At 36.7% G+C, this 25,879-nt stretch overlaps 2 protein-coding genes across 2 annotated transcripts; one reads left to right on the top strand and one right to left on the bottom strand.

The window, feature by feature from the left end:
- Window positions 1-8,633: 8,633 nt before the first annotated feature.
- Window positions 8,634-13,287, bottom strand: LOC127632202 (14-3-3 protein gamma-1-like). The gene is made up of 2 exons (XM_052110804.1): window positions 13,054-13,287; window positions 8,634-9,412 (listed from the first exon to the last, which is right to left on the bottom strand). Exons 1-2 carry the CDS (start codon window positions 13,138-13,140, stop codon window positions 8,756-8,758), a joined length of 744 nt encoding a protein of 247 aa, XP_051966764.1. The 5' UTR covers window positions 13,141-13,287; the 3' UTR covers window positions 8,634-8,755.
- A 3,229-nt stretch (window positions 13,288-16,516) lies between these two features.
- si:ch211-105f12.2 (RIMS-binding protein 2-like) lies at window positions 16,517-19,882 on the top strand. Its single transcript, XM_052110554.1, has 5 exons — window positions 16,517-16,815; window positions 17,016-17,178; window positions 17,322-17,425; window positions 18,343-18,414; window positions 18,882-19,882. Exons 1-5 carry the CDS (start codon window positions 16,609-16,611, stop codon window positions 18,954-18,956), a joined length of 621 nt encoding a protein of 206 aa, XP_051966514.1. The 5' UTR covers window positions 16,517-16,608; the 3' UTR covers window positions 18,957-19,882.
- The last annotated feature ends 5,997 nt before the right edge of the window (window positions 19,883-25,879 follow it).

The following is a 25,879-nucleotide window of genomic DNA, read 5'->3' on the forward strand; positions in this document are numbered from 1 at the left end:
GCACAAGCACACTTTTCAAGTAAAACATTTGAAAGAACAACTATAGATATATATATAAATATTGTTTACAATACTGTATATATTTTCAATAAGTAATAATAAGTGCCTACTAAATGCCTAATAATAAGTAATAATGCCTATTGGGGACAAACCAATTCACCAGCATTCAACAAATACTGTTCCATAAAGATGCACTGAGATAGTTGTTAAAGCTTGTTAAAATGTATTAATGCTCACAAGTTTTTATCTTTATATGATTTTTGGAAACAAGTCAGATGTTTAAGTTCTTGATATGCATGTTGTGCCTGTTTGTTCTGTTCACAGATTTATAAAAAATAACTAACACTAGATGGCAGAATACTGACAGATTTTGGTATGAAACAGAAGTTTCCTTTAAAATACATAAAGAGCTTGAAATACAATATAAGAAGAGCTACAGTACTAAAATATAATTTGAGTAAAATGACAAGAAATATTCAGCCATTCTTAAATTCTTACATGATTTGTATCTATTGTTCTTATCATTAACGATATAAAAATCAAAAACTAATTCAAAGAAAAATTATGATGATTCAACTGAGTGCATTTTTGAAACATTTTACTGCATTTCTCACTGCAAATCTGTGATTCACATATAAACTTTTGTTCCCAGGGACATTCTGCAGCTGGTTCAGATCATATGTAGAAATGAGGGGTTACTCTGTGAACATAGGTAATGATTCAGTCTGAGTGGACATCCATGATGTGTGGAAACCCACATGGTTCGAATCTGGCACCTCTGCTGTTTAACCTGTATATGCGCCCACTGGGGGAAATTATGAAAAAGAACCAAATTGCGTATATGCAGACAACACCCAGATCTACCTAGTTTTATCGCCATATGACCAGCCCCATAGACTCTCTGTGCCTGTGCATTGACTAAATGAATAGTTGGATGTGCCAAAACTTCCTTCAGTTACACAAAGACAAGACAGATTTCATTGTACATGGCAACAAAGTTGAAATTCCCAAGGTGAACACATACCTTGATTCCAGGGGTCTAAAGACAAAAACAAATTAGTTTTGTATCCACACAAGACTGCTCAACAGCTTTCCAAAAATGACCATTAGAGTAGCATGTCATTCAGAATGATGCTGCCAGGATTGTGACTCGAACTTAAAATTCTGAGCATATTAGTCCAGTCCTCGGGTCTTTGCACTGGCTTCCAGTTACATTTGGAATTGAGTTTAAAGTACTATTACTAGGTTATAAATCACTCAATGACCTAGTACCTAAATACATTGCAGATATGCTTGTTGTATGAAATGTGCTATATAAATAAACTTGCCAATATCACACAAGCCTGGACAATTTCTGCTTCTAAGATTTTGTAGAAAATATCCAGTCAATATGATGAACTGCATCTACTCTGTAATCCAGTAGGACGCCTGTGTAAACTTGTGAGGAGTCGTATCTGACTTCATACAACTGTTAAAAAAATTACTTTGGGTCCAGTTAGTTAACCCTCCTATGTTATTGTAAAAATGGCACCTACCCTTCTATAAGTTTCTATAAGAAAATTTGAGAATGTGACAAATTGGAGGCAAATTGTTGCCATCTGGTGAACAAAATATAAATAATATGACTTGAAAACCATGTCATACCAGTAACAGCTGTAACCACCTACTGAAGGCTTTTTGTAACCTAATTTTATATTTTATCAAAAGATATGCATTTGTATATATATTTAGACATTATCAAGCTATCATTTAAAAATGTATTTGAAGTGTCAGTTTTTGCAGTTAATGTCATTATGCTTGCAATCAAACCTGACCATGGTGTTACAAAGAGAAAATGTAACAACTCAAAGTAAATGCATGACAATGTCAAGACAATTAACTGCAAAATTCAGAAAATTAAATTAGAGTATAAATCAGAGGAGGCAGAGTTACATTTACATTTATGTATTTGGCAGACACTTTTATCCAAAGCGACTTACAGAGCCCTTATTACAGGGACAATCCCCCTGAAGCAACCTGGAGTTAAGTGCCTTGCTCAAGGACACAATGGTGGTGGCTGTGTGGATCAAACCAGCATCCTTCTGATTAACAGGTATGTGCTTTAGCCCACTACGCCACCACCACTCCACACAGAGTTAAAATTTCAATTTCAAACTTTCTGTAGTAAAATAATATTATGTCTGTGTGGTTGTGTCAGATTGCTGACATCAGATGGAAAACAACAGATGACGTCTAATGCCAATCTGACAGATTAAAAAAATTGCTCTGTTTTTGGTCTTTCCCATTGATTTTCAATGTTCGGCCAATTTTGACTATTAATGCCAAAGGTGTCGCTTTATTTTTTATTTTTTTATAGCTACTTAGACTTATTGAATCAAGCCAAATATTTTTTGTATGTTCAGATGGCAAATGGAGGAAAAGTCACCAAGTTTTGTACTGCTCAGATTAAGGAAATGTTTATTAAACAAGGAAAATATATTTCATTAAAAATGACAGAATACCATAGGAGGGTTAAAAGTAATTGCAAAACAATTGCTCAGGGGCAGATAATGATGATAAATTCACCAAGTAAAAACTAAAGTTTCATAATAATAATAATGTTAATAGAAATTACAATTAATAATAGTAATAGGTAAATATTTTTCAGCTTAAACTGTAGCTCTGCCTTCTAATAATTTATAAACCTACCTCTGTGGACATGGTGTAGCGAGCTATACTCCATTTGGTTTGTATCTTTATTAGGATCTGCAGAATAATACATGTTTCAATTAGCATTGTAATGATAAGCTGATGCTCGCTGATGTAAGAGAGCTAATTGAATCGCATACAAACAGTCTACTAAAGAAAACATCTGTTTGAGACTCACATCTTCATACGTCTTTCCCCCCATCCTCAATGGACAATATACCTTCAGATACATTTGAAAATCCAAAAATATATGTCACATCTATGAAAAATATATGAGGGGTGAATTCACATACATTTTATCTAGACTGATGTTACAAAAAATCGGTGACATTAGTGTATGCTTTACAAATGTCAGAACTTTCCTTTCCAGTGGTTGAAGCTGGAACTATAGTTGTAAGAACTTACTTCTTTGAATAGATGTGACATCAATGGCACAGCATGGGAAATTTTCAAGACATGAACATTTGCCGCATGGTGACGCTTGTCCAGAATCGGTACATTCCCAGATAGCACATACACCAGACATCTGTTCAAAACAAAACATTCAGAACTAACACAATGTGACAGGGCGGAGGGTAGGGCCACACTCGCGGCCGCTAATCAGGCTAATCAAGCCTCAGAGAGGGAAAAAGGTCAACTGGAAGCTGCATTGAGAGACAGAGAGAGAGAGATTTACGGACAGCTGTCTGACACCTTTGTGTGCTTGTCTTTTTATTTAAGTTTCTTTTTGTAATATTATTTATATTGTCAAGCTGGTTCTCGCCTCCTCTTTTCCATTAATCCCTTTACATTGATGCCAAAATCCGGGAAGGAGGAGGGATGCGCCGTAGTAGAGTCCTTGCCACTACCGTCCACCCCAACGGAGCAGCCGGAGGATGGAGCAGCCCTGCCACCTGAGTGTGGACGAACGGCCGCCGGCCACGAAGGAAGAAGGGGCTCCTAACCGACCGCCTGGAGCAGTCAGGGCCGCTGTCAGGGGTGGAGGAGACCCCTACCAGCCGCTGAAATGAGGTGGGGTATGAGACCGCCAACCACGAGCAGGGAGGGTCTCCTGGCCAACCGCCTAGAGTGGGAGAACTGCTGCCAGGGGCGGGGGAGACCCCTTCTGTTTCCCGAGAATGCAGCGAGGAGTTCTGTCCACCAGGAGCCAGAATACTGCCTCCGATCCATCCGGGGAGGCGCGGCTGTCGTCCGTTGGAGGAGTGGCCTAGGACCAAGCTATGGCGTATCGGCGAACCGGTGAGCAAGTGTTTTTTTTTCTCTCTCTCTCTCTCCTCTCTCTCTTCCACTGCCGCTCTGTGTTGGCCTTTCCCTCTCTTTTTAAAATGTTTTGTTAATTTGGCCTGATCCCCTTTACGCCGTGTAGGTGCCACACTTTTGTTTTGTTTCCCTCCCCTTGTCCCCTCCCTAATCCAGGTAGACGGGGATGACCTGCCGGCAGACGGTGCGGAAGGCACGCCTCTCCCAAGGGAAAGGGGGGGTTCATGCCGGGGGCTCCCTGGCCTGAGAGAACGAGGGAGGAATGTGACTGGGCGGAGGGCGGGGCCGGGTCGTGATTATACACACCCGGCCCCTAATCAGGCAAGCTGTCCGACACCTGTGTGTGTGTTAGTCTTTTCGGTTAAGTTCTTCATTAAAATATTATTTATATTGTCAAGCCGGTTCTCGCCTCCTCCTTTCCATTAATCTCTTTACACACACCAATTTTAAAACCCCAATCTAATGCAATGAAAACTGTACATACAAAAGTGTCTGAATATTATCTGGGGCCATTGTAACAATAATGAAGGAAGCCAATTGATGCGTTACTTTTTCAATGCTCTTTTTCTTTCTTTTTTTTTTTTTTTTTTGTGCTTCATTATTGCATTTCTATTTAAATTTAGCTTAAAAGGCCTATAATAATGTGTTCAAAAGCAGGATCCATTGTGACATCTTACATTAAAAAATTGTCACCTTAGGGATCTATTTCTACTCGATCTAACCCATAAAACTCGCTGTCATTTGTGTAACCTAATTTTCAGGTATAAATTTAGTTAGATTAATGGTAATTTTTTTACTTGAATCAAACCAGTTTATTAAGAAGTTACCACATTAAGTATTTTTTTTTTTCTTCAGTGAGACAACATGCCCCACTATATGCCAGTATGCATTTAACGAACTGTATCTTTTACCCTGGGCATTAATTGTGGAAATGTCAAATGGTGTTTTTGTAGCCAAGAATTCTGTCTATGCAGAAACTGATTTTCAAAAATAAATCAACCCTGGGAAATATCCAATGGAATATGAAAGCTGTGACGTCTAGCCCCGGCGTCCTCTATCTGTTATAGGTGTGTGAGCATATAATGAATTCACACAAATTAAGTTAACTTAGGTTTCATCTGTAGCTAGTGCCACAATTCATTCACCAACACCTTATCCCAAAAACGTGCAGATGGTTGTGTATCAATGCAAAAATGAATGCATCTTAATTATCTGTTATTAATTTGGGATGTTGTTTCTAGACAGATGGGATATTAGATAGCACATCACAAATCCTTGGCAATCAGCTTATACTGATGCACTGTCTATGTGCTAATGAATGTTCCTCCCTACTCTTTCTCCTGATTAAACTTTAATTATGAACACCCTTGAGGGGCAGAGATGTATTGCACCCTGTCCCATTCGAAAGAGAATGTCCTTGTTTATCACTTAAAATCATCAAGTATGAATTCAATGAAACGTCAAATACATGTTACATCAATTATAACACCAGAACAGAAATAGTAAATATATTTTGAGATAATTAATTAGGCAGCCTTATCTGAACAATTAAACCTGGGCAAAAGCATTAAAATATTCCAAGCCTCATATCTTGTATCCGATCATAATGCTGCAGAAACTGGTGGTTTGCTCCTTGCGTCTACATGACAGAGCCTCAATGTGAATTCAGGAAGACAGGTTTCCCTTGAATTTTTATGGTGTCTCTGATGTTCTGATGTTTATCTCTTTGCAGGTTGTTCTAGATGTCTGAACAGTGCCAATGGGAAATGGGATGTTTTGCTCCAGCCATAGCAACATGCACTGGATAGGTGGATATGACAGCTAACAGTGCCTGCTATTGGCTGTTATTGTGGACCATTTTGTGCAGAGAAATTCATCTCTTGCTCTACTGGGTGTGGGTTTATGTAGGATGCTGCAGCTGAATGCTGAGGGATCTAGCATTTTAGGAGCTACAATTGTCATTATTTGTATAATGCAAAGTAAAAAATAAATAGCTCATCAATATACTGTATGTACAATCTTAGATTCAGTGCAATCCAACTGTAGCTTCAGATGTTCTACAAATACACACAATGTTTCTGGGAACAACACATCACATTTATTTTAGAAAGCACTGATTTGAGTTGAGCATTGGTAAGAAATGATCATTAGAATATTCAAATATTAGTCATGCTGATATTGAATTTGAATGGAAATGTCTACAGGCAAACATATGTGTCATGTGACCTTCAAATGATGAAAGTCAGCCATTTCTTTGTGCAGTTGCCATTGCTTTCCTAAATATGAAATAATTTTGTATTTATTAATGCATGCAATTCTGAGCCAATAATACTGTCCTCATGAGGCACATTCATCTGTCAAGCACTTTATTATGCTTTATACATGCTCTGCAATGCAGTGGTGAACACTAATCATGGACAGTAGGTGCGCTGCAGAGAAAGATAATTTAGTCTTCTTAAATTCAGTTGTGTTTGAACCTGTTGACATTTTGGCTGCAGCACTGTGCTTTTAAAGATATTTTGGTATGTAACTGTACAATTGCACTGGGATTTGAAACTAGATGACAAGTTGAAATGAATACAGCAAATGGTAACACTTTACAATGAAGTTCTATGCATTTACATGAAAATGTAATTTACAGCATTTATTAATCTTGGTTATTAATCTTGGTCCATTGTGTCATACAGTTCTTTGTTGTTATAGTTCATATTGCATTAACTAATGTGGCAACATTTCTATTTAAAAACATTAGTATATCATGAACAAACAAAAACAATATTTTTAACCATATTTATGAATCTAGACCAAAGTTAATTTATCAAAATACAATTGTTCAAAGTTGGTTTATAGTAGTTCATATTGCATTAACTAATCTCACTCTCTTAATGTAAAGGATGTATTAGTAATGTTTATGTTGAAATTAACATTAACCAAGATTAATAAATGTTGTTTAAATATTGTTCATTGTTAGTTCATGTTAACTATTGTGTTAAGAAATGTTAACTAATACAACCTTCTTGTAAAATGTTGACTAAGGTCAACGTATTTAACCTTTATTGTTACGTATATATAGAAATTAACATAAACTAAGAAGAAAGTATTGTTTATTGCTAGTTCATCTCACTATTTTTGCATATTAAATCTTATTTTATATTGTAAGCAATGCAATGCAAAAAGAAATATAATATATTACAGGACTTGGATTTGATTACACATTGCAAATATTGAGATTACTTTAGTTTAGTTCAGTATTATCTTTGAGTAATTACGTGCTTTCTTGAAGAAGCATTCATTTAGAACACTACAAATGATCAACACTGACATGATGCATCTACATTATGACTACTCAAGGCCTTTTTTTTTTTTTTGTCTTTTTATTGTTATAATTATTTTGGCTCTTGTGCAACTGCTACATAATTATTCACATTCAAGATATTTGTCACCCAGGAGACAGCTTAAAATAAAGAAAAGAAAAAAAAAGAAAGAAAATGCAAATAAATAAACTAAAAAATACTGCCAAATACAAATAATGGTCCAAGTTCTGAATCGGTCACAGAAACACTGATTCTGTAACTTCAAAGTTGTTTAAACCACACATGTTCAATGTGCATAATATGACAAGAAGAGCACTCATATACTGTTCAGAGAGCAAAACAATGCATAATGTCATGGTTACAGTTTACCAAGAAAAACACTTGTACAATTAGGTGATCAATCGTGTTTTCCGAAAGTCAGCCTATAGCTAAAGAAATAAACATTCCATGTCACCACAGCAACGCCCATAACAGATCAATTTATTGTTAACAATCACGATACTGGAATAGCAAATCAAAACAAAAACTGATAAATTATAAATTATAAATAAACAATATGAAGCTAGTTTACTTTTCAATTATAGGAATACATAACATCCAAGATATAAGTTAATAAAGTCAAGCTATTGTATAAATACATCACCAGCATGCACAATATTGAATCATTGATCGTATCATTGTAATTGTCTTACACTGACAAAACAGTATAGTTGGCAAGTGCAAAAATAAGTTAAACACAGATGTAAACCACAAACTTTGAAGCTGCAATATTATCCTACTTTTCTTTTCTTCATCTTTCTTTTTTAAATCAGACCAGTCTCTGTCTTCTCCCCAACCTGTCCTTAAAAAGAAAGTGAATGATTCCAGTAGTATTAGACTGCAATGATTATATGACAATGCTTTTCATTTAAGCAACTGAATTTTATCTTTTTTTTAGGCATTCAAAGAAGATTACATTTCATTTACCACACTTCCATTTAACAGTTAACTGACCATGGGTGATAAGCCTTAGTATATAATTTCCAGTTTGTTTAATTACTGCATAAAGGACAATTCTTAACAATCAACTCATAACCGGAACCCCTATTTCACTTTCAAATGCCGTTGCACCTAACCCTCTTTTTAAAATGCTTTACTACTACCCAAAACATAATTAAGCAGCATCCCTTTGAAATGCATCAGTCCATTTGCCAGTGTGAGGCTGCCATTCCAAACCAACAACGACCACTGCCGGCTGATTAACTGACATTTCAGTGGTTTTGGCAAATGTCAAAGAGAACCAAGAAAAGGGAGGCCCATTCAACTATATATATATATATATTTCTGTATATATTCAAACTAGGACTTCAGCCCCCCTCCCCCTTACCACACTTGTTATTTTTTCTTTTAACTTGTGGAAAAATAAAGAACTGCTGCTGCAGAGGAAACCATGGCAAAAGCTGCTGCCAAAGTCCACCAGCCATTTTTATGTTTCTAGATAGAGAGGTCTACTTTTAATTGTTGCCCTCCCCACCCTCATCGTCTTGCTGGTCACTCGTCCACAGTGTTAAGTTGTCTCGGAGGAGCTGCATAATGAGGGTTGAGTCTTTGTAGGAGTCCTCATTAAGCGTGTCGAGCTCGGCGATGGCGTCATCAAAGGCGGTTTTGGCCAGATGACAGGCTTGTTCTGGAGCGTTCTGGATCTCATAGTAGAACACAGAGTAGTTGAGAGCCAATCCCAGTCGGATGGGATGGGTGGGCTGCATGTGCTCTTTGCTGATCTCATGAGCCTCGTTGTAGGACTTTTCTGAGGATTCCACCACAGTGGACTTTTTCTCACCGGTGGCCACCTCAGCCAAGTAGCGGTAGTAATCTCCTTTCATCTTCAGGTAGAAGACCTTGCTCTCATGCTGGGTGTCATTGCAATTCTTGATGAGGAAGTTATCCAACAAGTTGAGAACATCCTGGCACACCGCCTCAAGCTCTTTCTCAATCTTCTCACGATAGGCCCTCACCATCTCAATCTTCTTCTCATTGCCATCTGCGGAGGTCTTCTGCTCAATGCTGGAAATGACTCTCCAAGATGAACGGCGTGCGCCTACGACATTCTTATAGGCAACGGACAAGAGATTCCTCTCTTCATTCGACAAGGCCTCATTCAGCTCAGTTACCTATAAAGGAGACAAGGCAAGAAGAATGCAAGTTGAGGAAAAGGAAGCCCAACATTGAGCAAGAAATGTACAAATATGATTTCCGTTTTAAGACTAATATATCCTTACTGGTCGACAGGCTTCTATAGTTCGCCTAAAAATTATGACGGAATACACTGATGTTTTTGTTCTGCTAAGGTGTTCCTTGCTTTGCGTACATCCCAGAAATTCTTGACCAAGAGAACTTGGCTAGTCAAAGGGCAATGATGATTGGCTAAACTAATTGTTGTTGTACTTTGAACGTTACATTTATTCATTTTCCTCATTGAGCTTATTTTAAAAAGACGCAGGATTCAGTATAAACGCAGGATTAGGACATTCACACAGACATTGGTGGAAACTGTAAATTGAATATGTGTAACATTAAAACAAATGGAAAATGTAAAAAATATATACAAAATATGGCAAAAGGCCCCCTATAAAATGTGCAAATAATTACATAGAATTCAGATGACTTGCTTTCTGAGTCTTACTATTTCAGTTGCATAATGCTAATATCCACACAGAGCTTCATCAGCTTGCTGAATGCATTGTGCAAGCATTGAGATGAGCAAGAGCTATATGCCAAGTGCAGTTTCCATGGCAATCGTCTTTAGTACAGTAGTCCAACTCTATCTACCAATTTGACTGCTACTGTGCGGCAGACCAACAGAGCACCACTACACAAAACACAAGAGCAGAAATCACCTCAGCGATAGTGGGGGAAGGTTAATGGGGGCAAAAGGCAAAATGTTCCCACATAACCCAGCTCCCCAACCCCCAGGGCAGCTGCAGTGTAAGTTAAGACGATCTCTGTGTGGCAGTTCATGTGTTACAGTGGTCTTTTCCCTGACCTTTCTCTCTTGCCAAGCTGGAAGACCATACTACACATTTGCTTATGTTGGGAGAAATAACATATTGATTCCCTATTTTACATATAAGACATACAAATTGAACAGAAATCGCTCATTTCCACTACAAAACCCTTTTTGGTCTTCACTTTGGTTATTAAGGCCACAATGTCAGCCAATACATTTTTATCCAATAGGTCATGATTTAAAAGAAACTATATACACCCATGTGCAAATACAATCCTATCAATAACATTTTACAGACCACAAATGCTACATGCCTCAGATAAAAATTCTGGTTTTAGATTTTGGCCACAAAAGCTAGATGTATTGCATCAGTAAAGCCCCCTCCTCCTGAGAATACAAAAGACAAGCTGATTCGAAGACAGCTTAGACAGATCAATGAAGATCAGAGTGGAAAACAGGAACACTGTTAGAAATTCAAGGACAGAAAAGGGAAATTTAATTGGAAAGAAAGAAAGAAAGAAAGAAAGAAAGAAAGAAAGAAAGAAAGAAAGAAAGAAAGAAAGAAAGAAAGAAAATAATAAAATCATAGATCTTTATGTGCGGGTGCACAGGACTTAGTTCTGTTTAACACTGATTTGGCACTCCACTCGAAGACAGAAAGGGACAGTGGTTGTGGGTGACGTAACCTTGTTACTTGGGTAGCACCATTGCAATCAGATGCTAATATTTAGAGATTGTTTAAGGCTTACATGTTAGGACCTATACAGCCCTTCACATATAATGACACACATTGTAATCTGGCTATCTAGCTTGATGATGTCACTCCATCTGAAGTTTTCAGCTATGGCTGCTTATCTCTTTGGCTGAACACATCAATAATGGAGGGGCCCGTGGGCACTTTCCCATCAGGTCTGTGGCTAAATGGGCTTTTATCTATGGGATTGAAGCAACTTTAGAGTCAACCTGCTTTTAAATCTCCCCTACTGATCCATGAAGCTAAAAGGGCCTGTCTAGCATTTAGATATAAAACAATCCAAGCAATGACGTGAACTTTCCCTTTTAACAGTCAGTTGGGAATTAGGCCAAGGTAATATGGATGTAAGATAATACATCCATTTCAGCTAAATTGATCTCGTGGATCATGGCTCTTGCTACCCTTATTCATTTATATATGATTTCTCCAATCAATACACCCAAACAAGCTTGTGTCAAAATGTATTGTAATTTATGGGCCTCCATTAAGACATTAAGATCTTGTCAGGAAATAAAAGTTTAATGCCTTCTAACACATTGGCTCCACGTTATAAATTACCAATGCATATATGCCATATACACCAATGTACACCATTGGTATCCATCAATATACCAATATATGTCATAAACAGTCTAGATGGCTGAAAATAACTGTAGATCATCTGAATATATTTCCAGTTGCTTAATTGCTGTTTCTATACATAAATAATTTGTTTCAGGTTTAAAAGTATTTCTTTAAGGGCATCTACATAAAGTCAATGTATAGCAATGGGTAAAAAACATTCAATGACACAAGACATAAGAAAAGAGCAAGATGACACCACTTCAGAGTTATAAAGCATGATGTCAACACTTGACAAAGCAAAAATGAGGGGCCTCTTTAATCTCCCTAAGCATGTGCAAGGCTGGAGCCACCTTAATGCCCTCACTTGGGTGGGGAAATATTCTTGATGCTGACAGTGCAGGTGCATTGGCCCTTTAGATTAAGATGTTTCCCTTTTCCCCCCACACGAATCCCTACAGGCCTTCATGACTTCATAATGTTTTCCTGAGTGTCCAATCCTTGAATACTGTTAAAATATTCACAGTTATATACAACATACATAAACCCAACAGTATATTGAAGAGGGTTTAAAACCAGAGAGTTTTTAAAGCCAGAGAGCAATATCTAATCTGAATCCTGGACCTTACTGCAATATGACAAGGATGGATGATTCTGGAAGAAATTCTGCTGCGTCTAATGTTGGTTTAGAAGAAATATCTTAATAACTCCCATAATATGGCTAAAACATAAGTATATTATGAGGATGCATGAGGAAAAGAGAGGCAGTTGAATTTAAATATAGCTAATGACTATAAAAATGTAATCTATTGCATCCGCAATACACATTGAATGGATAATGAACAGTGCAAATAATTATTATTTTTTTTTTAGTATTAAATCAAATAATAGGCTATACATGGAGTTTGTGTGAAATATTATGCAGTATGTTAAGCAAAGCACTCATTGTGCAATCTATTCATTTAATGGAAATAAATGGTGATTGCCATGCTGAAACAGATTTTAAAACAGTTTGTAATGCATGTCTCATTCATTTCAGTGCTGGTTCGGGAAAGACAGGAGGCACCGCCCAAGACAGTCTGCACTCTCATATAAAGCACTGATTTCTCATAGATCAACGCCAAAGATCAAAATATATTATAGTACGGCATTTCAAAATATTCGACATGTATAATACTATAAATCAACCAATGATCAGTCACCATTTCACTGTCAAGAGGCATCAATAATCTAGTATGCATAACAAATTATATATATATATACATATACATATATACATATATATATATATATATATATATATATATATATATATATATATATATATATATACATATATATATAAATATATATGTATATATATATATAATTATTATATTATTATTTTTTATTATTTTTATTAATATTATTATTATTTTTTTAGCGATCGTTGGTCAAACTAAAATATCACAGCAATAAAACCCTAAGGGTAAATTGAAATGATGACTTACCGATTTCATGGATGCTGCCATATCGTCATACCTCTCTGCCTGCTCAGCCAGCCTGGCTTTTTGAACCAGCTGCTCGCGGTCAACCATGTTGGATGGTTATGTTTTGTACGATATAATTTGCTTTTTCGGGGGAAATAGTAATATTGGATGAGCTATGCGGTGTAATTCAATGATGGAGAGCTTCTCTGCAGCTGTTCCTCGCTGTCTGCACTCGTGCCGACGGGCCACCCTTGCCCCTCCTCACGCGCTGGTGGGCGACGTCACTTTTCTATAAACGTGGGTGTCTTACTCATGATGTAACAATCCTTATATGGTAGTCCAGAGGCCCACATATCAGGGAAGATTATGCCACATATCAGGTCGTTAAAGAACAAGTACAATATGGGAAAATGAGTAACCCTATATACTGCCTCTCTCACTAATGTATGAAGGAGAGACTTTTGGATGGCTTTTTGGTTATGTTAACGTTTTAGGATTCTGTGTTGTCTACTATGTTTTTCTACATGCCCAGAGTAGACGACAGAGTTGTGCATGCTCATGATGGGTCATAACCATGCTTATAAAGGTTAAAACTTGGATTTTGATATGGGGGCCATTCTAAAAAATGGGAAACCATTTCAAATAGCACATGTGGGTCCTTCATGAACATACAACGGCTCCTAAAAGAATCTGGACACTTAATAGAATAGTTCACCCAAAAATGAAAATCTGCCATCCTATACTCACTCTCATGTTGATCCGAAATGTAATTACTTTCTTTCCTCAGTGGAACACCAAGGATTCAGAGGAGCATCAAATCATTTTATTTGTATTGCACTTTTCACTACACACATCATTTCAAAGCAGCTTTACAGAAAATCATGCTGTAACACAAAACGAAGATGTGATGTCTGTATTGTCTCAAAGTCATCATCGTGCGATTTAAATAAATAATGTGATTGTAGATTATGCCTTAAAAATGGTTTGTCTTTGGGAATGTATGGGAAAAAGCGGCAATTAATGGTTATTGGTTAATTTTTGGGTTAACCATCCCTGTCCTCAGTAATTTTTGTGTTTATGTTATCTTGGACTTACATTGATGGTGCATTCAAGTCTTCCTGGGAAGCTCGTACTTACAAGATCGGAGATCATAAATATGATGTGTGTTCAGCTGATTTTAGTTGGATTTTGTATTTTAGTTCATTAAAAAAAGGAAGCTTTTTTCCATCCGTGATGGAGCAACACCTGCGCAGGATCAGCTGATCAGCGGGAGTGTGAGAAAAAGGAGATGCGTGTTTATTTATGTTGGTTTCATGCTTACCATTAAAGTTTATGTTTACTGTTCAGCCAGTTCCTGCCTCCTTCTTGCCAATCCTGTACCGGTTACAGTGGTGCCGAAACCCAGGAGGGTGGAGTCCTCGCCACTGCCATCTGCCAGGGGAGTAGCCGCGGCCGTCTGCTTGGGGATGGAGGGGTCACTGCTACCCGCCGAGGAACCATGGCCATCTGCCGAGAAGGGCGTCCCCCAGGGGCCAGAGGACTTTCCACCATCTACCGGGGTAGGAGCGAGCTGGCATCCGCCAAAGGGCGGAGGAGTGGTTGAGGGCCGTGCGAAAGCATATCTGGGAGCCTGCGAGCAAGTTCTTTTCTCTCATTCCTCTCTCTCTCTCTCTCTCTCTCTCTCTCTCTCTCTCTCTCTCTGTGTGTCTCTGCTCACCTGTTCCCTCACCCTACACCTCCCCTTGTCTCTCCCTCCAGGTTCACAGAAGGCAGGGTTGACCATCGGCTGACAAATTGGCCATAAGGGCAGCGTCCCCAGAGATGGGATGGGTGGGGGAGGAGTATGATGAGGAGGAGGGCACAGCCTGTGATGGAGCACGGCTGGTGCTGAATCAGCTGATCAGCAGGAGAGCGAGATTAGGGGCGGCCGGAGACGCCGGTTGGGGAGAGAGAGACGAATGTGGCCACGTCGTGTGTGTCTGTTTGTGTTATGGTTCAGTTTTGAATTAAAACTTTATGCCGACTGTTCAGCCGGTTCCACCACCTCTAGGCCCATCCTTATACTGTTACAGTAATTAATGCTTTATCTATCTCATTTATCATTATCGTATGGCTACATAATGATGGGAAATGTCGTTTTTATTGTACATGCCTGTTGCTTGATAAACCAGCTAAAATGAGTCTTATTTTAAGTTTTACTGTTATTCTTCATTAACGGTACAAAAATGCAAACAATCTAAACAGCATAGTCAAACTCCCCAAGCAAAATGGAATTATTACCAATAACAATTTGCTTCTGCCATGGATCTTAAATCAACACGCCCCCAACTCGGTAAGTCAGGTCTAAAAGAAAATCCAGTTTCCCACTCATAATTACGACATTGTGGTGGCATTCAAGTGCGTTCACCTTGCAAAAACGATTATTCCAACATGATTGAACACACTGCGACTTAGTGGATTGTACGCAGCATCATTCAAACACAATGGGTTTCAGTTACTGATGCCACTGAAGAAATTCACTATTCACAGTCAGCCATGATTAGTTTGATTCATGAGTGAAAGGGGTGGATACTAAGATTAATGTTGCGTTCCATTTAAAGTAAAATGTGGAATATTCCTACTTGATATTTCCAATCTCGACCATGAATGCATTCCATTTCCTGATGCTCGGAGGATGACGTGTAAGGAAACAAAACTGCAACACTCCCGTTACCTTAGCAGGTATTAGATTGCCAAAAGAGATGTCCCATAGCAACCAAATTGATAAATAATGCTACAATGCTAGTGTTTGTTCTGTATGTGTACAATTATCAAAAGAGAGTTTAATTTAAATCATAAAACAATTTATTGTTCAAAATTGAGACAAAGTATTTTTGACTCTTTCTGGTTGTCAAAGGTTTATGTAATAAAGTACCAAAAGCAACAGGTATGGCCGGAAAACTGATCTGACTTTATTGTAAAACATTAGATTACAGAATTAATGTGCACATAGTTGCTGTTCTTTCCTTACCAGTCAATAGCAGAGCAGTCAGTTATGTTCTCTCCCATGACATCTTGGTTATACATTACATCCACAAACTAGGCTCTTAGTTGCACTGAAAAATGTTGCTGTCCACTATTTACTGTCCCGAAAAGGACATACAAGGTTACTTCGTTGATGGTAATGCGGTTAACAGCTACCTCTACTTGGCACAGTTCAGAACGGATAGCTGAGCTAATCGGCAGGACTGGGCCAAATCCAACATCATAGTATTATATCTGCTCCACATGTTTATTTTAAGCCCCTCCTGTATCACCACCACATCTTGTTCATAATGTGGATTATGTCCAATCATTAAAGTTGTTTGTGGACCTTTCCTTAAAAAAGTGACTGTTTGACATGTCAAGTTTCTAGATGGGGACACGTCTCTTGTTATTCATTTCTTTAAGAGGATTAGTCCAAGACAGATTAGCCTGGTTACCTCTCTTTATGCAAAAGCTTTTCAAGGTGCATACAGTGTTTGATAACCATCTGTCTGCTTGAAGAGATATCAGTTGGAACTCTGACAGTTTTGGACATAAAAGAAGAGGACTGGAATGATTGGGCTCGATGTGTATCTATATCCTGATGGTCTTAGGCTTGCTACACCGGAAGATATAGAGAGATGGAAATCCGAGAGGGAAATGTATGACCCAAATGTGCACCTCTTTGTGGCTCTTTTCTCCTACAATCCAGCTGTGATGTCACCAAACACTGAAACAATGGAGGAGGAACTGTCTTTTGAACAAGGACAGATCATTAAAGTAAAGAAGATTTTGAGAAGATTTGTTTTCCTCATTTTCACTTCATTCTAAGTTATTTTGAAATGTACCATAAGTGAATGTAGGAAATGGAACTTTTAGATTGTATTCATAAATCGTTAAAACTTCAGCTTCTGATCATTGTTGCCCTATGCTTACTGTGATAGGAATCCGTGAAGACTGTGAGATATGTTGTCTTATAGGTGTATGGAGATAAAGATGCTGATGGCTTCTATAGTGGAGAGTTGGGTGGTCACTTTGGTTTCGTGCCAAGTAACATGGTATCTGAGATACCTGTTGAAGATGGAGAGCTTAAACTTTATTTGTTGCAGCAGGGGTTTTTGCCAGAGGAGACGCCCTCTATTGGCAAGTATTTACTTTTTTTCTCTCTTGATGATTCAAGTGAAAAGTAAAAGTGTGCCTTTAAAAATGAATAAATACATAAATTAATATGTAAAAGTCACATGTATGGATTTGTTTTCCTGATGCACGCCACTATTGATTTGTAGAACCTAGCGAGTCTTCTAGTGTGCCAGATAGTGCGAAGGTCCACAGGATGGTGGCCATCTTTGATTATGACCCTTGGGACAGTTCTCCAAACATGGATATTGAGGTGATTACCTTTAGAAGATATAATACACACTGTAGATGATGATATGTAAGATATAGATTATATAGATTGCAGAACAACTAGAATGTTGTTTGCTATGTCAAGCATCAGTATTACTTTTGCTAATTCTTATAGTTTGTGCTACGGGCATTAATGATATCTCAAATCATGCAGATTGTTACTTTTCTAAGCAATGGAACTTAAAAATCCCAAACTCCCAATCTAGCAACACACTAGCATCCATATACTAATACTATGGCAAGTCATTCCACTCTGCAGCCATCTTGAGAATGCTCCCTGGCAGCTATTTTCTATGTATACAAGGGGCATAGAAGTACAGCTCCTATCTACTTGATGGGGGAAACTGAAATCTCTAAATGGTTGTCCAAAATTAAGATCAAATAACATATTTCAACTGAGCAGTAAAATCCATGATAAATGGTAAAGCAACTTGTTCTTCTTTAGCTCATGTCACTAAAAAAAAGAAAAAGAAAAAAAGGCTGGTCCAGCTAATGCACATTAGACATCAGTTGTCAGTTAACATTGTTGAGTTAACTGACAGCTGATGTCTCTATTAAAAAGTTGATTGGCTATTTTACCTGTAAGGCAGGACTTCCTTTTCTATACTCGCCATATTGGGCGTTCCAGTTTCTCCCATTCATTTTATATAAGTGGTCTGTCTTAGCTAAACATATTCTGGCAACCCAAATCACCCTAGCAAACACATTCCACTTTCTTAAAAAAAATTAAAATAAAATAAAATAAATCTTGATTATATTGTCCTGATTACTTTATAAAATTAATAACTGGTAAATTTCAAAACCTGTATTACATACATAACCATTTGCACTATATATACATATCTTAAAATATCAAACTGTGAATTGTTTTCATTGAATTTCTGCTGTTATCTCCTGCAGAATGAGCTTTCCTTCCATGCAGAAGACATTATATATGTTTTTGGGGATATGGACAGTGACGGATTTTATTATGTAAGGATTATGCCAAATACTTCCATGCATGAACTGTATATTGTGAATTGTGTGTTAAAGGAATAACTTTTTTGGGTTTCACCCAAAAATTTAAATTCTCTCTTCATTTATTCACCCTCATGCCATCCCAGATGCGTATGACTTTCTTTCTTCTGCTGAACACAAACAAAATATAGTGAAAATGACTTAAATACTACTCTGTTTCTCACCCAAATTGATCATATCACTTTAGAAGACATTAATTTAACAACTAGTGTCATATGGATTATTTTACAATGAATTTCTGTGCTTTTTGGAGCTTTAAAGTTCTGGTCACCATTCACTTGAATTGTATGGATATACAGAGCTGATGTATTCTTCTAAAGAATACATGCTCTGTGAGTAAATGATGAGAGAATTTTTAGTTTTGGGTGAACTAATCCTTTAAGCCCATGAATGAAAGAATGTATCTCTTGTATTGATCCCAGGGAGATCTACATGGTTATCGAGGACTTGTGCCATCAAATTTTTTGCAACCACTGCCTTGGAATTATGGGAAATGAGTGATCAGGTCCTGGGATCTCACTGAATCCAGTTCTCGCTTGTCCTTTTCTTTTTTTATCAAGTGAAGTGTCTTGTTGCCTGTAATATGGCATGACAGCTGTGTGGCCCTCCCTTAATGCTCTACGTTTAGCTTCATTTAATTACATTAATAACAAGGGAATTACATTTTGATTAACACGGGAGCTTTTGGAAGCAGCTAGTATTTTATTGCCTTGAATGATTGTAAATGATATTTTAATTATGATCAGTTTTTAATTGTACATGTCTTTTTACTACAGACTGTATGGCTTTTAATGATTTCAAGCTATTTTTGTAGCGTCTTCTGCATTTGCATAATTTATGTGTCACTTGTGTTGATGTAACTTTTACAAGTATACAAGCATTCCACTCTGTGAACTTTTCACCTTAGTCTTATTTCCTTTCATTTAAACATCAATATATTACACATATGATTTAAAAGTTGTTCAATGTACATTAAAGTTTCCATGTAGATAATGTACTGATTGATTGTAAAATAAAATACATTACAATCATTAGTTTTATTACAATCAGTCATTCAGCAGAGCACAGTCACAACAGCATAATCACAATCTTTATTACATTTTCATACAGTAAATGGATTTCATTTCAGTACATTTCAAGAATATTCAGCATCAGTCGAGGTCCACAAGATTATGATTGTCCATCGCAGCCAACAGTACACTCATCCATAAAGTAGGAAACACTACACTGTGTAAAAACCTTTAGTAGTGCTGTCTACTTTATGAGTGACTGCACTGTACCTCTGAAGTTCCCGCCTCTTCTCTTTGTGCTCCAGTCGTACTTCCTCTCTCTCTCCATGTGGTCTAAATGTTCATTATACAGCAATTTGTTCAACCAGTTTTTTTTTTAATTTCTTTTTATTATTATTATTAAAGAAAAACAATTAAACAGTTAATTTAATGGTCAAGTCATGTTTAAATATCAGATGACTAGAATTTCAACTGCTTGAACTTTAAAAAAAAAAAAAGTTTTGCACTTGCTCAAAGTGTCACAGTTAACCTCGAGAGAGTTTAGAATCTCCCATTTTTATTGTCTATGTTTTAGATAAAAGTTATACATTACATCTGTAATGTCCTATTCTGATGTAATTTACCTCCAATTTGCTGTTTCCTCTAAAACATTATGCATTTAAAATGGAAAAGATGAAGACAAGATAAGATGTATGGTAAACTTGGCATTCGATTATGCCATATTTGTATGATTTTGGATATTTACAACTACAAGATGGTAAAAGGTTTGATTAAAAAAATATATAATTGCTTTTTATAATGTTTTAGCCAATTCAACCAAGGCATTCTTGTATTTAAATATTTTTCAGGAGGTTATCTCATATAAAAACAAGTATATAGTCATATGTGCAAAATGTTTGATTAAAATGAAGAGCAGGGACTTACCGGTTCTCTGCTTACTTGATCCCGGAAACAACAGAGAAATGACAAAGAAGTTGTTGCCTTTTAACACTTTTTAAGCCACATGGTGTAAACCACAGGAAGAGGCCCTGCAGTCTGTCTTAAAGCAGCAAAAATGCACGCCTATTGGACTGCAGCAAGTTTCGTTCTAAGATAGACAGAAAGCAATTCCTTTTAAGGGCATTCTAACTGATAAAAGGTACATCAGAAATGGCAAAATAACCCCTTGGTCTTTAGTATTCATAAAAATCAGTCAGACATAAAGAGGAAGTCTAGTAAACATGTGATCAGGTTGCATCAGGCGTCCACATACAGCAGGCTAAAATTGAGTCTGAGTCAAGTTAACATTTCATTTGCTTAAATAAGAGCTAAACAGTGCTCAATTATAGATGTTAAAATAAACATATTTATGCATTATTAGCATCACAATGGCTTCAATCTATGTAACGCATTCGTGTTGGCGCCACTTGTCGAGCTCTTTAGTTCCTGGGGGGAGGGAAGCTTGTTGTGCAAAACCACAGTTTCATCAGAGCATTAGATGTACTTTGTGGCAAATATGAGCATGCAGTGTTACTAATATGTGCATATGATTGTTATATAGCTTTATGTTAATGCTGTGCCATTTAAATAAGTGCCTTGCTAATTTCTCATTGCTTCGGTTAAAGGAATATTCCAGGTTCAATACAAATTTAGTTCAGTTAACAGTATTTGAGGCATAATGTTGATTTCCCAAAAAAATTTAAAAATTTGACTCGTACCTCTTTTACTAAAAAAAAAAAAAAAAAAATGTGCAGTTACAGTGTGGCACTTACAATGGAAGTGAATGGAGCCAGTGCATGAACTTTAAAATACACATTATTTTAAAAGTATGGGCACAAGATGTAAATATTATACATGTTGACATGATTTTATTGCAATACAATCACTTACTATCTTTATGTTTGTAAAGTTATATCCAATAAAACTTCATTATCTTGACAACAAAAAGTTTGTAATCCCATATAACTTTACACAAATAATGTTAGTAAGTGATTGTATTGATGTTAAATCATGTTAACATTTATAATGTTGCATCTTGTGACTATACTTTTGAAACTGTGTATTTTAGCGTTTATGGACTTTATTTTTCAAGATACAGATTATTCCACAAATGCTGTTTGAGTTTTACTTGTATTGAACCCGGAACAATCCTTAAAGAATTGCTGTAAAAATGCATTGTTCATTGTCAATTCTTAATACATAATGCACTAAGAAATATTAATGTTAAAGGAATATTCCGGGTTCAATATAAATTAAGATCAATCAACAGCACTTGTTGAAAAAAGAAATTTCACTCGTTCCTCCTTTTTCTAAAAAAAAGAAGAAGCAAAAACCGAGTTTACAGTGAGGCACTTACAATGGAAGTGAATGGTGGCCAATTTTAGGAAGGTTTAAAAGCAGAAATGTGAAGTTTATAATTTTATAAAAGCACTTGTATTAATTCTTCTGTTAAAACTCATGTGTTATTTGAGCAGTAAAGTTGATTAATTGGTCATTTTTACAATCATTTTAGGGTTTGTTGACATTACTGTACATCGTCATGGCATTGAAGTTGAAAAATTGGCTATAACTTTGCACAGAAAAGGTTAGTAAGTGATTTTATTACAGTAAAATCATGTTAACACATATATTGTTTATGTCTTGTAACTATACTTCTAAAAAAGTGAGTATTTTAACGTAACAAAAATTGACCCCCATTCACTTCCATTGTAAGTGTCTCACTGTAACCTCGATTTTTCCTTTTTTAAAGTAAAGGAGGGGCAAGACAAAATACATTTTGTGGTAATCAACATTATGCCACAAATGCTGTCGATTGAGCATAGCTTGTACTGAACCCGGAATATTGCTTTACTGTTATTGGAAAGTGTTACCGCTTTATTGTAAACAGTATAAAATGACATACTATTTAAATTACAGACCTTTTAAAGCATTAATATATCCCTGAATCTATCAACTGTGAGACTCTGAAATCAATTGTAAATCAAAATGCAATTGAAGACAAGCTTAGAGAAGCCTCTCTTCTTTGCTCCCACTTTTTTTTACAAGATACTTGTCAGACACCCCTTAGTTTACGGGACTTTGATAAACAGGAGGCAACTCTCTCATCTCTGCAGAATTTCCCAGAACACGATGTACACAAGACGGACTTGGTTGTCAAGACAACCCAAACCTCAAACTCTTGTTTGACAAACAGAGAAGGAAGTGAGGGCTGTGCAGAGACTTCTCTGTGATGTGCAAAAGATAATTTGCACAAAAATATATAAAAACTACTAGTGCAACATGATATACAGATATCCTATCGAGAGACATCCCATGCAGAAAAATGCAAACGGTTAAATGCATAACTTTGTTTCAAAATGTCAGCAATGTATTGAAATGCAAAGGTTTGCATATCCAGCAAATGAATCTGATGCACTGGCATCAGAGCTTATGAAACGTCAAATCTAAAGGACATAGTTTGCTTCCTTTTAATCAGAGACACAAAACTCTCATTAAGTAATCCACTGGTATGAATGGATTTGTTATCAAGTCTGCCATGAACTTTATTGTCCTTCACAATGCCTGTCCTGTACAACATTTTCTCACAGTTGAACAATGAAGCACGAGGGAGGGGTTGAGTCTGGGCCTGAAATATAGGCCTTCACATATTTTTGCACAACATTGGATTAACTCCTGAAATAAACACCACAGTATACATAGAGTCTTCAGCAACTAACTGCGTGAAAACATGGGTATTATCCAGACAAGTTTGGATTAGGGTTAATTTCATTATCTTCTTTTCCTTAAGATGCAAGAGAAACTGATTAAATACTTATTGTTCCTAAATAACCTACTAAAAGCAAAACTTATTGTGCCTGTTACAAAGAACACATTTTATAACCTTTCTTGTTTTCAATAATAGTCAAGACATTTCAAAGACAAACATACCAATCTTAAGAAATAGCCTACCCTTAATGACATAAGTATATTTGAACAAAATACTTTAAATCTATATTATTTTTCTTTGCATTTTATTATATTTTTTTCAGTAGCAGCATGTTGATAAAAAAATTTGAAGTTTCATGAACCCAGATTTTTAACCAAGAATTGAGGTTAGAACTATTGTAACTAACAACTATGGTACTTACTGTTACTAACTGTAAATTGGACAGATCAGAGACTGTAAAGGCCAAAGTATACTTCGGGTGTGCGTGGTGCAGAATGCTCCGGGCACTGTATGTGTGATGCATCTTGACTCGCACATGCGGTCCTCTGCTGTGGGTGTCATCTGTGTATGCGCTGGCCATTGACTGTATTTCAAAAGTGTCACAAGCAGTTGTAGTGCACATACATTGAATGCGTTCCTATTCGTTCGCGGTCAGAAAAGTATACTCACAAAGACAACGTGGTTGACCAGGCGTGAGGCGATCCAGGACACAAAAAACAAAGTATTCCTGGGCCTTTACGTCCCATCTGTGTCCACATATGGAAAGATAACCTACAAGTGTATGTCTGCAACATTATGCTGCATAATGTATCAAAACACTGAAGACAATAGACCTTATTCACGCTAGCGCCATCTTTGATTTTTTAATGGGAATGAAAACAAGGTTGTGAGGGATAGACGTACACTCTTCAATGGCGGTATAAATCTGCATAAAGCTCCTAGCTCACATCTGATTTTACACAACTCATGTTGTCTGGAGTTCTTTGTGAACTGAATGTTCTTGGTTAGATATTGTATCAATGTTTTGTCCACAGAACGATCCAAAAAAAACTTTAAGCTGCAGTACAGCCCATTGTGAGACTGTGAGACTATCCCTCACAGCCTTGTCATTCCTATTCAGATTTTTTATATAGTGTTTTTCTGACACTACACTCAAAGCACTTTACACAGTGAACAGGGAACTCTCTTCAAGCACCAGCAGTGTGTAGCATCCACTTGAATGTTGCAACAGCAGCCATAGGGTACCAGTACACTCACCACCTATTGGTGGAGAGAAGAGGACAGCGTTATAGAGCCAATTAATGGATGGGGATTTTTAGGAGGCCATGATTGAAAAGGGCCAATGGGGAGAATTTAGCCAGGACACCAGGGGTTACACCCCTATTCTTTACAAGAAGTACCCAGGGAAAGAGATTCGGGAAATTAATTTAACATTTCATCCAAAAGACGGTGCCTTTTTACAGAATAGTGTTCCAATCACTATATTGGGGCATTGGGAACCGTACAACCCTGCTAGCCTACCTAATACCTCTTCCAGCAGCAACCTTATTTTTCCCCAAATGTACTGTTTTTAATGTTTATTTCTACAATGTTGGCTATAGTATTAAACATTAATGTAAGACTAATAGTTATTTGGAAGATTGTAGCTGATGGTAGCTAAAGTTTGCTGTGGGTTAAGATATTTTCAAATATCGATACAAGATTATTCTAACTTTTATAACATAGATAAGAAAATACAGATTCAATTGGCAAAATAAACATATTCACACTCCTCACATGGCATTTGAACATGGTATTTTGAGCTTTGCATTTGAATAATACCAGCTCAGTGATATGGTTACCATGACCAGTAGATTTATGGTGCTCATAAAAGGTTACAGGTTTGATCCCAGATATCATAACATAAGTAGAGGCATATCTACCTTTTTTTTTTGTATATTTAATGAATATATAATCAGTACTTATGCCTTAATGTACCTCCACTAATTCTTGAATCATTCCTACACCCTGAAACAAGTATGGCCTTAAATGGCTTGTGTAAAGCTCAGGCTAGGAGAAGTACAACGGAAGTAAGACAACTGGTAATTTTTTGTATTTCATTTTTTTTTTAATAGCATCCTCTGAACAGTGGATAAAATATATATATATATATTGTGTGAGGGGTTAAGCCATTTGGCATCATATTGTAAAATAATGCCAATGAGAAATGTTCAGGACATGCACACCTGTATTCAATGTGTAGGTTCTACATATCCTGTTTTGTGATTTGTAACCTGACTTATACTATGTATTTCAAAGAATATTTTGAAATACTCTTAATTAACCAATATCTGTATGCAATCACAAGTTTAATGATCACCAGTTTTTGGGCACCATTGTATTCGTCTATAAAACGTGAAAGGAGGGGTCATTGGGAAAGCACTGTTATAAAACGTGCAACCAAATTATACAAACGTAAAATACATTCCCCTGTCCTTCAGCTGAAGTAGTGATCATTCAAGTGGAATTTTCACTTAAAATAAACCATTAAGAATGAATGTGTTATATCTAGACATACTGCAACAAGCGCAGGTAGGTGGACAAAATGTTTTGCATAAAATTATGCATTATTTCAATTTGAGAAAAAACAATATTTACTGTTATTAAGCCTGTTATTGTTGATGAATGTCAAATCCCTCCATCCTCAAATCTTGATGACAAAGTCCATCAGTATTGTTTTAGCAGT

This window comes from Xyrauchen texanus, chromosome 38 (genome assembly GCF_025860055.1).
Source record: "Xyrauchen texanus isolate HMW12.3.18 chromosome 38, RBS_HiC_50CHRs, whole genome shotgun sequence".
In the NCBI taxonomy this organism is placed as follows: Eukaryota; Metazoa; Chordata; class Actinopteri; order Cypriniformes; family Catostomidae; genus Xyrauchen; species Xyrauchen texanus.

What these genes read in the sequence shown, in the direction of transcription:
- LOC127632202 (XM_052110804.1), bottom strand. Translation starts at nt 13,140, where the DNA reads ATGGTTGACCGCGAGCAGCTGGTTCAAAAAGCCAGGCTGGCTGAGCAG. An exon ending in TGGCAGCATCCATGAAATCG is followed by an intron (nt 9,413 to 13,053) that starts GTAAGTCATCAT and finishes TCTCCTTTATAG; the next exon opens with GTAACTGAGCTGAATGAGGC.
- si:ch211-105f12.2 (XM_052110554.1), top strand. Translation starts at nt 16,609, where the DNA reads ATGATTGGGCTCGATGTGTATCTATATCCTGATGGTCTTAGGCTTGCT. An exon ending in AACAAGGACAGATCATTAAA is followed by an intron (nt 16,816 to 17,015) that starts GTAAAGAAGATT and finishes GTTGTCTTATAG; the next exon opens with GTGTATGGAGATAAAGATGC. An exon ending in CTCCAAACATGGATATTGAG is followed by an intron (nt 17,426 to 18,342) that starts GTGATTACCTTT and finishes TATCTCCTGCAG; the next exon opens with AATGAGCTTTCCTTCCATGC.